This window comes from Bemisia tabaci, chromosome 1, assembly GCF_918797505.1.
Source record: "Bemisia tabaci chromosome 1, PGI_BMITA_v3".
Taxonomy (NCBI): Eukaryota; Metazoa; Arthropoda; class Insecta; order Hemiptera; family Aleyrodidae; genus Bemisia; species Bemisia tabaci.
In genome coordinates this window covers 56264962-56277484 of record NC_092793.1, presented here as the reverse complement: position 1 = coordinate 56277484, position 12523 = coordinate 56264962, and the positions used below count along the sequence as shown (strand labels likewise).

At 38.8% G+C, this 12523-nt stretch overlaps 1 protein-coding gene across 1 annotated transcript in view; it reads left to right on the top strand.

Moving 5' to 3' along the window:
• Positions 1-12523, top strand: part of LOC109043128 (uncharacterized) — a 28470-nt gene that overhangs the window by 14907 nt on the left and 1040 nt on the right. The window contains exon 2 of the mRNA XM_019060215.2: positions 10520-10640. Within this exon, the coding sequence (XP_018915760.1) occupies positions 10529-10640 (112 nt within the window). The 5' untranslated portion in view covers positions 10520-10528. The remainder of the gene's footprint in view (positions 1-10519; positions 10641-12523) is intronic.

Genomic DNA, 12523 nt, shown 5'->3' with positions numbered 1-12523 from the left:
TCGAGAAAATTAGGGACTGCTTTGAAAATTGGAGAATTTTATTTTCGAATAAGTACAACACTTTTGAAGAAAAATGGAACCTGAAAATTCTGAGGCTCTCTTTTGTTTATTCTGGCATAAGAACGTTTATAACTGGGGAACCAGCGTGACATGGGGGTCATTTTCAATCAATTCATTTGCAACATGTTTAGAGGAGGCGCTGAACTTTTCGGAGGACGATTATCTTTTAAAGAAGAGCCAAATTCTCAATTTTATCTTGCGCTGGTATTTTTTTATCCTTTATTTTTGAATATCGAATTTGAACATTTTTCAGGAAAGTTTTAATTTCCTACTAAAATATTCGGATGAACAGAAATTGAAACCATTAAAATCCACCTGAGCGAGCTATAAAGAACACCTGATCAGTATGCGCCTCTCCCAAGGCACAATTTCAGACCCTTGCTTATTTTTGAAAAAGTCGTCCGTTCAAAGTTCGCCATCAGTTTTTTGCAACTCAGGAAAATATTTACCGGAGAGCACGAATAATAAGCTTTTTGAAAAACATGCAGATACCACACGACATGCTTTGTTGAACCAATGAACGATGTGTGATACAGTTCGTAGACAGTTTTCACTTAAAGTTCGCCTTCAATTAAAGCGCATAGGCAACAAATGTGCCTGGGAACTCAAATAAGGTGAATAAAATGACCATCTGAAAACACCACATTTATACAGCTCCATTAGTTTTGACTGAACACATGAACGATGTTGTGAGCCTATTAGTTGGTGTCATTAATTTGAAGTTCGGTTTTAATTTTCCCGCACTGGTAATTAACCCGCCAAGAGCGCAAATGGTCATTCGTTCGAAAAATTCACATTTATCATGCTACATTAACTCTGACAGAACCACTAGACAATGAATCTTGTCTTCTTGAGAGTTCCCTTAAATTTTACCGCATAGGCAACAAACACAACAGAGAGTGCGAATAGTTAACTATTCGAAAAATGCACATTTTAGTAGATCCTTAAGCTTTGATTGTATTCATGAACATTGCTTAAACTTATTGATAGTTATACCCACTATTTAAGGTTCTCCTTTAATTTCGCCGAATAAGCAACAAACCTAAAGGAAAGCATGAGTAGTAATCTATCAATGAAACACACACATATCTCGCTCGCACCATAAACTTTGTCAGAGCAGGATTGTCAAAATTTTCTCAGTAACTTTCAGGGAATTGGCTCGATGAAGATTGCAATTTCACAATATCACTGACAATTAAACTTCCGTCTTAATGCTTTCTTAAACATTATTCATGAGAAAGATCAATGATTAAGAATGTTGACAAGACAAGCGGTAAAGCGTTCAACATTCGAGGAAAAAAAATCCCTTTTCAATCTTCAAGAAATTAAAACAGCTGCCATTCTGTGACAATGGACCACTAGACAAGGTACGAATTTAAGCAATCTGATACATGTTTCTAAAGCAGAATTTCACGCAAAACACAATTTACGCAACGAAAATTACTGAAACCAACTCCTAACGAAGATATCAACGTTTTTATTTCACATTTGTTACGAGGAATTTGAACTGCCCGCTCACGAGAAACTCAAAGCTCTACGTGAGTCAAATCTCGCACTACAACGGTTTCATCAAGCTTCTCAATCAAGCAATGTTCGTTTTCCACCATGTGTTGTTCAAACTATAAGCAATTTGCTATAACTGAGCCAAAGTGTCAAGATTGAGGTTGCCATTTCTTTTTATCGCAGAGACAGTCATGATAACGTTTAGCGCGCGATGTGAATCGCGTAGGGCATTGAGTTTCCATGAGCGGGTGGTTTGAATTCACACACCAAGAATCATTAAATATCTTCGGAGGGAGATGATTTCGGTAATTTTCGTTGTGCGTATCGTGTTTTACGTGAAATTTTGGTTAAGAAACATGTATCAGAATGCTGAAATTTGTACCTTGTCTAGTGGTCCATTGGGAATAACAACCTCAATTTTGTGTCGAAAAAAGTATAAATTTATGCCCTTTCTGAAGACGTATCACAAAATAAGAATTACCACCCGGTAAAAGTAAGGCCCCGTGCCTCGTATTCCGTAGAAAAGCCCTTACCAAAATTTTAAGGAGGTCTAAGAGGAGCTACTTCTGAGTTAGGCACGCATCCAAAATTTCAACTTTATAGCTCACATAGCGATGAACTTATTGAGGTGGTACACGACTTTCGCAATTTCCTTTATTTTAATTATTAAAAATGAAAAATTGTGACTCTAACTAAGATCAACAAGGCTCACTTAATTTTCGCGAGACAAAGTAACTCTTTTACTCATTTTTAAGGGGAGTGCGTTTTTTCATGAAACCAGTCTGAATCGTTTCCGTATAATTGGCAACGTGCACTGAAAAGCTACAGAGCAGAGCCCACACGAACGTGTGGGCTAAATACGTCATTTCCGGTAGAAAGCGCCCCCACGCGGAAATCAAGATCTTTTGATTGTAGTGTGGTGTCTTAAGGATTTGTTTTATAATCATCATGCAATCCAATAAGAGGCGTATCATAAGATCAGTACCTAATCAAAAATGGACGAAGAATGTTTAGAAAGCCGCTTAGCGAAGTTTTGATTTCATTTATGATGAATGCACACCAGACTTAAACAAACATCGAAGTATCAAACAAAGTATGTGCAATTTCTGATATTATTGCAAAAACGTATCCATGACGCCCAGAGAGACATTTTGGCTGTATCCTCCCAAGTATTACTCTGTATTTTTTTGAACCGTAAAATACAGGGGAAAATATGTCACATCGCCAAATATCGCATTCAACTGTTAGTCGATTCAAACCATTGGTTTTCACTTTCGGCTACTTTCAGCTTAAATTCAGATTTTTACAAAATATACCTTTCAAGCATCAGCAGCTGAAATATGGTTCTAGGAATTTTAGATTTGTTCAATTTTTTGAAAAAATTAAATGAATCCAACATTTCAGCAATATTTATTAGATATATCGAATTTTGCTTAATTTTGCTATAAATTGGCCTTAATATTCGCATAAGTATAAATATAGTTTGTTATCCTTTTTTATTTTCTGCAATGAGCAGCGACGACGCAAAATCAAATGGATCGTATTCAGCAAAAAGGAACCAGCACGATTACAGTTTGTTCAAAATCGTGCAACTTCTCCTTTTCTTTTTAAAATACCTAATATATGTATACAGTATTAAAATTTACACAGTTAATTTACCTTGAAATTGCCAATTTTTTGGTGGGAAGCCAAAACTATTTGCTATTCTGGGAGATTTGTTTGATAATTATGAATAAGCGACATTTTTACAACACTGTAATCGCGCTGGTCCCTTTTTGCTAAATGCGATTCAAATATCGACGGCGTAAATCCGCGATCACGTATCTCATTTGCGGCGTCTGAAAATCTCCGCCTCTATTTTATTTTTTTAAAGGAGAACAAATTGGCATCATTCCTTGAAGTTTTCGCAGAATTTTCTTCGCACAGAGAAGTAAAGTCACGGCAGTTTTAAAGAATTGCCGTTGAGTAGTTTTCCGTCTAAAAAATAAAGTATGACAGGAAGTCTACGACGTCACAAACCGAGTTATGTGATTGCCGACTTACACCGTCGATATGTGAGAAGAAATAGCTCAATAACTCCTATGAGGAGGGATTTAGGAAAATATATTATGAGGTAAAAGCTGGAGAAAAATGTCGGAAGATTGTTGCTCCGATAGATGGATTACATTTTGCAAGAAGGAACCAAGAGCATTCCAATGTTACTAGGATTGTGGGACTAACATACCTTGTGATAAAATTACTGAAACCTTACAAAAAGTTAAATTTACAAAGGTAATTTTTGTATTGAATTTATAGTTTTTGGGAGTAAAGATAGAACTTGTTTCGATGATTATTTCATATTTGCAAGTTAAAACAAATTTCACAATCTTAGCGACATTGGAATGCTTGTGGTTCCTAAAGTCCCTTTATACTGAGAGTCAAGACGATGTGAATCCATTTCTGATTGGTTCCCGTATTTTAGGCCTTCACATCACAGTGTCACAAATGGGAATAAAGATTACACTTTCACCGATTACAAAGATTACAATGTAGAATGGACCGGGGAATAACGGGTTCGACGATGAACAAACGGAATGAAAGAAGGAACGGAGAAAGGAATTTGAGAATGGGCCGATCAAAGATACGAAAAACGTTCAATTTCTGTAATCTTTATTCCCGTTTGTGACTCCATGAGGGGGTGTTGTCTTGACCCCTCATGGAGTCACAAAGTTCTGCAAAGTTCTGCAAAAAGTTCCTTTTTGCAAAATGCAATCCAGATCTGACTATAGGCAACAGTGGAGTGAAGAAGGCAACGAAGTGTGGGGTAGGCTGCAGTTGGCGTTCATTTCTAGTGGTTGAAAGTGTAATGGGCGAGATTATCGGTGAGGCTACGTGTTGCTGGACCTCCATTAGCCGCCGTATTCGTCCCTAAAATTGAACTCATAATTCCGTCAAATACGGGCCAACCCTGAATCCATGGCGAGGGGGTGGGGGGCGTGGGCGTATTAAAAGTTGCGGGGGTTATGATGCTCCCAGGAAACGCTCATAACATCGGCCCCGCTGCGGTACAGCCATTCTAATTGCACGCGTCACCCAGTTTCATTGCTTCCGCGCCGGGCTTCCCTGCAACGTGCTGCGCTTTGCGGCGGATTCTCTTGCCGCGAGTTTCCGCACAGTGGAAAGTTGCGAGGAAAAACCCTCCACAAATCGGGAATCTTGGAATGTTTTTTGATACCAATGATGCCCAGCCCATGTATCCATCGTTGAAATAATTTCTGTCCCTAAGTCGGTCGCTAAGATGATTCGTTTTTCATCGTCGAATTCAGAATTTATTCTTTCCCCTTTTTTTGTTATTTTCAGCTCATTTTCTTTTTACGTTTTTGCGTGGAATGAGCCTGTTGCAAGCACCAACGGAATACAATTTTTTGGACATAAATTCGCTCGAAAATCACACATCAAAAAATCCTGCACTTGCTGCAAAGCTCTGTCACTCCTTAGCGCGCAAACTGCGTAGTTTGTATAATACGCTTCTTCAAATTTACCGCGTATGTGGGCAGTTCTTCTTGGTGGCTGGCACTGTTCTTTTCTCAACGATTTGTTAAAAGCCTCCTTAAAATTTGATTGATCACAACGGTAATATGTAATATGGCTCCTACTTCTGACGGAAGAAACTGATTCGAAAACGATGAATGCTACGCGTGCCCCAGAACCGCACTTTTGGAATTGTAAAGGGGCTAACAAGATCTTCTCCAAATTATAATAATAGAGGACATCAATAATTATTGTTCTTAAGCATTTTTTTTCTTTTTTTTTCTATGCACTAGAGAACTCTTACTGAGGCAAAGGAGGAAAACCATGTTGTGGATCAAAGGCACCTGTTACATCCCGCATATAAGTAAAATTCAAATTCATAGTCGTTAACGCATTTTAATCATCGTGTTGCTTAAATTGCCAAATAAAAATGAACTAAATATTTTTATCCATAGTAAAAAATGATCAAACCCTGTTTTTGCAAGCGACATTGACATGGATGTGACTACCGTCTTACTCATTGCGAAGGAGATTTCGTGAATTTATGAAAGTGGCCGGTGCGGGGAAGGGTAAACAAAAAGTTAACTGAAATTGAGTGAGCTTTCGCGAGGCACCAATATCATGCAGCTTTGAAGTTTAATACAATTTAGAGATTTAATTAAACCACAAGCGCAGATGAGCGCGATAATTATATTATGAGACGACCCCTCTTCTCAGAGAGCGCCAAGGATGTAAATCAACGCTGCAACGGGCTTGACACCGGGCCATGAAAAAGAAAAATGAAGTTTCTTGTTCTCTGATACAATACAATTCCCCACCCGCTTTTCGCCCCTTCTCCTTGTTTTAAATTCTTTACTTTATGAATACTCACTCTGTTATTTATAGGATGAGTGGGAGGCTAGAGTTTCTAAAAATCCCCCGCGTTTACTTGTTTTGGTTAGTTCAAACCAAAAATACCCTAAATTTCTGTCCTCCGCCGACGTTAATTGCCGCGAAATCCCACGTTGCGCGATGATTTAGGAAAATTTTCGGAAAAATTTCACGGAAAAAAATTAAATGTTGCTTTAGCATTTATAATGTTAAAAAAATGTGCGAGAAGATTCAAATGCTGTTTTTACATTTAAAAAATGCTAACTTAACTACGGCCACGGTTAAATTAACATATTCAAAAGTAAAGTTAGCATTTTTTTATGTAAAATCAACATTTGAAACATCTCGCATATTTTTCCAGGATTATAAATGCTAAATCAACATTTTATTTTTTTCCGTGTTGAGGAAACTGTTGTTTGGCCTCTAAAGTAAAATAAATAAACAGATACGGTACATGTGTGGAGATGTTCAACGGTGCAATCGGAGAAAAATCGGATTTTTCGCGCGTATTCATCAGTATTTGACTTCGATCGCGGAAGGCGCTGGTGAGATAACTATTCGACCACGGGCGATGTCCATATTGCCGCTAGCTTGATTGAAGGCGCTTTTCACCGCGATGATGACTCGACCACGCTGCGCTTGCTGACGCGGCGGCGCTTGGATACCTTTCTTTGCAATTTTTGAAATTTTAAGAAGCACTCGCATTCATACTCTCACTTTTTTACTGTGTATCGTCAAGTTGAAGTTCGCATAAAATTTTCCCGGATAGGCGTAAAATCAACTAACGAAAACAAGAATATATGTTTTTGATAGATATAACTTTATAGCGAATCATACTTTGATCTAAATGATCGTCACTACGTCAAATGAATGTGTGATTGGTTGGTGAATACATTTATTTGAAGGTTTCCTAACAATACGTATGGTTGGTTGGTAAATACGTTTATTTAAAGGAGCCTTAACAGTACAAAGTCTTGAACATCCTAAAAGAGAGTTTCATTAATTCGCTTTTAGCTGAACAACGACTGATACCTAAAAAAGGGCTCCTTATTTTATATCTACACATACATATAAGTCGCTTTACAGCACTCCCTCGCGCTCTACGACTCCTAACCTCCACTGCTCTCTTTCAAACCACAAATCTCGGGGGATAGAGCACCTTAACATTTCCGCTTCAATCCCTACCCTCCAACCTTTCATCGGGCGCCCTCTGCGTATTTTATATCTATCAAACAAAAAAAAAAGATAAATAAAATTGACAATTTTATTACATATTGAGTCAACTCTTAGCCGTAAAATATGCTCAAGTTTCTGAAAATCGGTCGAAGGCTTTGCGAGGAAACTCAATTTTACTCAAACCAAATTTTTTCCTGACATCACCTGTCAAGACGAAAGTCCAATTTTCCCATCAAAAGCGAAGAGTGCTAGAAGCCGAGGTGTTCAAATTTATTTAATTCCTTATACTCTCAGCTTCAATTCGATACATTAAAGTTTAAACATTTTTTATCATTCTTAGTATGCCAATTGAGTTTTTTTTTTTTTTACTTGTGAAGATCGACACCTGCACGTCGCTTTCACTGTCTCTACTCTCTAGTACTTCTGATGCAAGAACCCACCATTGCGTAGAGTTGTAATTGAAAAGCATGAAAAACTTACCCATTACCCATGGATTCCTACTCACTTGATTTTTGCGGAACGCTGTGAGGATAACTTTACAGAAGCTACTGCTCTTTAAATTGTACTGAATATTTTTTGGAAGTAATAACCCCCCCCCCCTTATAAAAATAATTTACCACCCTTTGAAACTTGTCACCGGAGGATGCAGCCCCTTCAGCCCAGGGTGGAAAAATTTCATGAAGAATAAAATCTTGAAATTTCACGTGAAATATTTCATGAGATTTCAGAAATGTATGAAATATACTGAAAAATACCGGTTCCTTTTTATGTTTCGCAAAATGTAAAAATTGTGATTTTCTTATCGTTTTGTATGTTTGAGTGCGGATTGCATACTTTCGCCCCTGAAAAATATGAAATATTTAACAGCCTCGTGAAATTTCCAATCTTTCATTTCTCCCTTGCGTTCCATGCCACCCTGCCTCAGCCCCCCCCCCCCCCCCCCAGCCCTGTCAGTGACCTATAAATAGGAAGATGAATGTAAACTAGTATTTCGATAGAATGCAATAAACCTCGGAAGAAGCGGGTTGTGACGAATTAAAATTATAAAAAAAAAACGTAAGTTAACAACATTACTGCTGCAGTTAACTCTCGCGCCTCCCGCCGTGAATAAATTTCGAACGAACGCCCGGCTGAGCTGTCGTGGAAGTTGAGCCAGCAACAGGTGAAGCATAAAGTCCGGGTTCCCTCATCTCATCTTTATCCCTGAACATGCTGTGCGAGGAATTATGTTCGATTCGTCATTGCCAAGTTGCTCAGGAATTTAATACGCTTGCCTTTCGGGAACGAACTGGGGATATTTCCACGCAATTGCGCTTCTTCTTATACTTCAGATTTCTTCCGCAGTTAATACGGTCTTAAAACGCTCCTTTATAACATCAATTTCAATCGAATAACCTCTAAATTAAATCGTGATGTCCGCCTCGCTCTCCCTTAAAAATTGTCTTAACATGTTTTTAAGCCTCGGAGGATCCACACGGGCGGCGAAACTTTCGAGATATTATTGCAACCGTTTCTTATTTGGACCGCGTTAAGTAGAATGGAACCAAGCCACATCAGCTATTGCCAAATGTAACCGGGCAATTCAATTTTTTACATCAAAATTGTTATGTGGATTTCGGTGCAAATTTCAGCGAATTTGCTGTATACTGCGAAGTAAATTCCTCAAAATTTTCAAAGGAATCCGCACAAATGTTCTCTTGTAAAAAAATTGAATTCCTTGGTTAAATTTAGCAATAGCTGATGTGACTTGGTTCCTTTCTGCTAAACGCGGTCCATTTCTGATAGTTAATGACAGGAAAACTTGTTGATGCTAACATTTTTGTTTCCCAGCTTCGACTGAAAAAAGTGGTTCTTTCAATCTGCTGGAGCAAGGTCTCGTGAACGGTTGGGGTTCATTGCTTGGTTTTCTCAATTTTCATCCATTTATTTACCTGTGTGATTTTCTTTCTTCATAATATTATTCTCTTTTTTTTTCAATTTCGTTTTGGAAGAAAATCATTGATGTTGACGCAAATATTTCGATACGCTTGGGGAGGAAAAATATTGTTATTCCATAATTCTTTTTAATTTTATATGTTTCCTGCAACGCTGTAATGAGAGCCTCATATTTCGTTTTGAAACATTTCGTATCTTGAAACGAAATACTCTTTAAAAGTCTCCTGTTATGACCCTCGGTACCAGGGGTGCGATGGGAGGGGTGGGAGGATTTAGTTAAATTTCTTGTCTCATCAAGATTTTCGCCGCGACAAAGCGTTGCCGAACAGGATTGTCTTGGTGCAATCCCTTTTGATTATGCCCTCGCAGCGGTAATGAATTTTCTACTCCTATTAGAAATGGACATGGTGGAACTCTCTATCCTGGATCTCCAAGTGTGCTTATCGAATCATCACATAACGCAAAAATAGGTTGGAGAACAACTTGGAATTTTATTACTTAAAACTGTGGAATACTATATATAGCGGAGAAATCTGTCATCAATTTTACAGAAAATTTTACTCGCGGCCAGATCTAAATTATCTGAAAATTTCAAGAGAAATTATTCATAATTCCTCTTAAAAGTAATAATTTTCTCGGAGGAATTTGGGCAAATCACACTCCGCGAGAGAAGCCAAGGCGAGGGTCGAACAATTTCACGTTGCAGGATTCTCCGAAGTGGTCTCGGACCCTCAAAAGAAATCAAAATCTTGTCTAATACTTAAGCTTTTTAATGCCCTTCTTATTTCCGACTGAATATCTACCAGGATCAAAAACCACTTCAAAGAGGGCAAAGGGAGACTTATTTTTCACTCTACGCACTTGTGCGGCAATTCTGTAGATAATACTTTTACGTACTCAAATGGACAGTTCACGAGAAAATCCATGCTCATTAACTTAATGGAGGTGCTTAAAATAGGCGCATGAGTTGTTTTGTAAAAAATTAAGGTCCTAATGATTTCAAGTAAAACTATTTTGGCGCCATCAACCTAATGTATTGGGGTGGTACCACACAATTGATTGGGAGTACTACCAAAATTAATCGGAAAGTCCCATACCATCCAACAACCCCTACCTCTTTTTCCCCCGTGTTAATTACCGAAGCGGACTCTCAATGTTCAACTATCATATGATTTTTGTCTCATTTACAGTGCATTGAAAAACACCATCACCCGGGTTCTTTCCTTCCGAAATATGAGGTGGGTTTTCTTTGCCTTTAATGGAGAGCGTACGTCTCTCAAATACCATGCGAAAATTTTGTTTGCGCTAGGAGGGCATGGGCATACCAACCGAGGGTGTGTGCACGTTCAGGTGTATCGGTGTGACCCTAGTGGAGAGCATCTCTAAGTATAAAGCTCAAAAAGAACAGCTGTCTCGATGACATAAGAATTAGCCTTAATACATAATGGGTATTTTTTTATTACAGGTCGTAGAAATGAACCCTCCTGGATTGATAAGTTGGGTGGTTTTCCTGGCGTGCAGTCTCTCCGTACTAGATTCAGCACCAGCTCCAGGCCCAGAACCTGCATTCACACTTCCGATGCCAGGTAACTAATCTTATAACTTAATAAGTACATAACACGATAGGTAAACTCAGGGCCGTCGCAAGGGTAAATTATCACCCACGCAAACAGTAAATTTAATCCCCCCCCCCCTCGCTCCGATTAGTGCGTGAATGTTTACCCTCTCCTTCCTCCCTGTGCTAGGTCTCCAGAACGTTCTTGATTTACACAAAATTTTAATCAAAATCGAGGAAACAAATTCCATGAGTGGGTGCCTCCTACCTCTCAACCTTTCAACCTTTCCTTTCATTTTAAAAAGAACTTGGGCGAAGCTGATCTCACGGCTTGTGATCAGTTGACCCTCGTCGCTCTTTTCCCAGAATTCAAAAATGCCAATAAACATACTGAAGGAATCGTGATAATGTATAAACTATTAGGCAAGAAAGTTTTTGATATCATTACGTCTCTGACTGATTACTATTATAATAATGCCCATGAAGATGCTTTGTTAGATAGGTAAGGGGGAGATCCCAAGGAACTTTGGCGTCCCTAGAGTTGGCGATGTGTGTCCCTCGCGATCATTTTTGCCAGATAGTGCTGAAAATTCAGCGCTTTGCTCCATTTAAACTCTAGTAAATGTACAAATTTTATTTACACATCCTTGCAATTTTGCTTGCGACGGGCCTGGGTTCTTGCGGTCAATCATGCAAGCGCAAAGGTATAAAACAGGAAAAAACAAAAAAATAGAATTAGATAAAATTAAAGGGAAACTAATTTAACTGAAAAGAAAACAAACTAATTGAAACAAAATGAAAGATGTTTAAGCCTTCGTCTTCTCTCTCTCCTTCCCAATATTTCAAAGAATTGTACTTTTATGGAGATAGATTTGAAATCGGAGGGTTATAGTGTTAACCCTGGTAAAAATTGGCGATAGGAGCTGCGTTTCAAAATACCATAGGAGTTCTTATAGCCAACTGAAGAAGGCGATAGAAAATCATATAGCTGACTGTAGAAAGTGGAAGAAATCTTACGGCCGGGCTACACGAAGCGATAAAAAATTATACAGCCGGGCTATAGTTCCTATCGCCGGGCTTTACACTTTATCGCCTGGCAGTTGCTTTTTCGCCATCGGATATAAAAAGCTATAAGAAATTGTGTAGAAATTCGTGTGCTTTGGAAATCTTTAAGTTTTTACGGAATTACCTTAATATTTACAAAACGCACATTATATTTTCCTTTAAAACATATTTTTTTTCATCAATTAAAGTGAGAATAATCCATACAGGATGTGCAAGCATTTCAAAATAATGAGTTGAATAACGCTGACTCCGCCAGATTAAATATTAGAGCCTAACACAAAGCGGAGCGGCGGTGCACTGGCGCCTACAAACCTAACAGGGATACTTCACGCATTGCGCAATGCGTGAAGTATCCCTGTTGGGTTTGTAGGCGCCAATGCGCGTTTCGCACTCTCTGCCCGCCCGCCGCGCCGCAGCGTACCACGGCGTCTGAAGCAACTATTTCACACCAGAGGTATTGCACAATATCATACGAAATTGAAGGCGCTCCAACATATTAGGAATGGCAGGCATCCTTCTAAAGTACGGAGCTTTCCTCGCAAAATAAATCAAGATACTATGGCCCAAAAAGAGAGCGGTAGTCCAAAAACTCACTAAGTCCTAGCATCCGTAATTAGTAGCGTTTAGCATACACTTTATCGCCGGGCTGTTGCTTAATCGCCATCGGCTATAAAAGGCTATATATAAGAAATTGTGTTGCCGGCTATAGAAGCTATTGGAAATCTTACAGCCGGCTGTAGGTCTATGGCAGTGGCGTGGCGTGAATAATCGATTATCGATATCTCGCCATTTGAAACTATGGTAAAGAATCGATTACTAAGGTGTTCGCTGCGAAGACCCTGATAATCG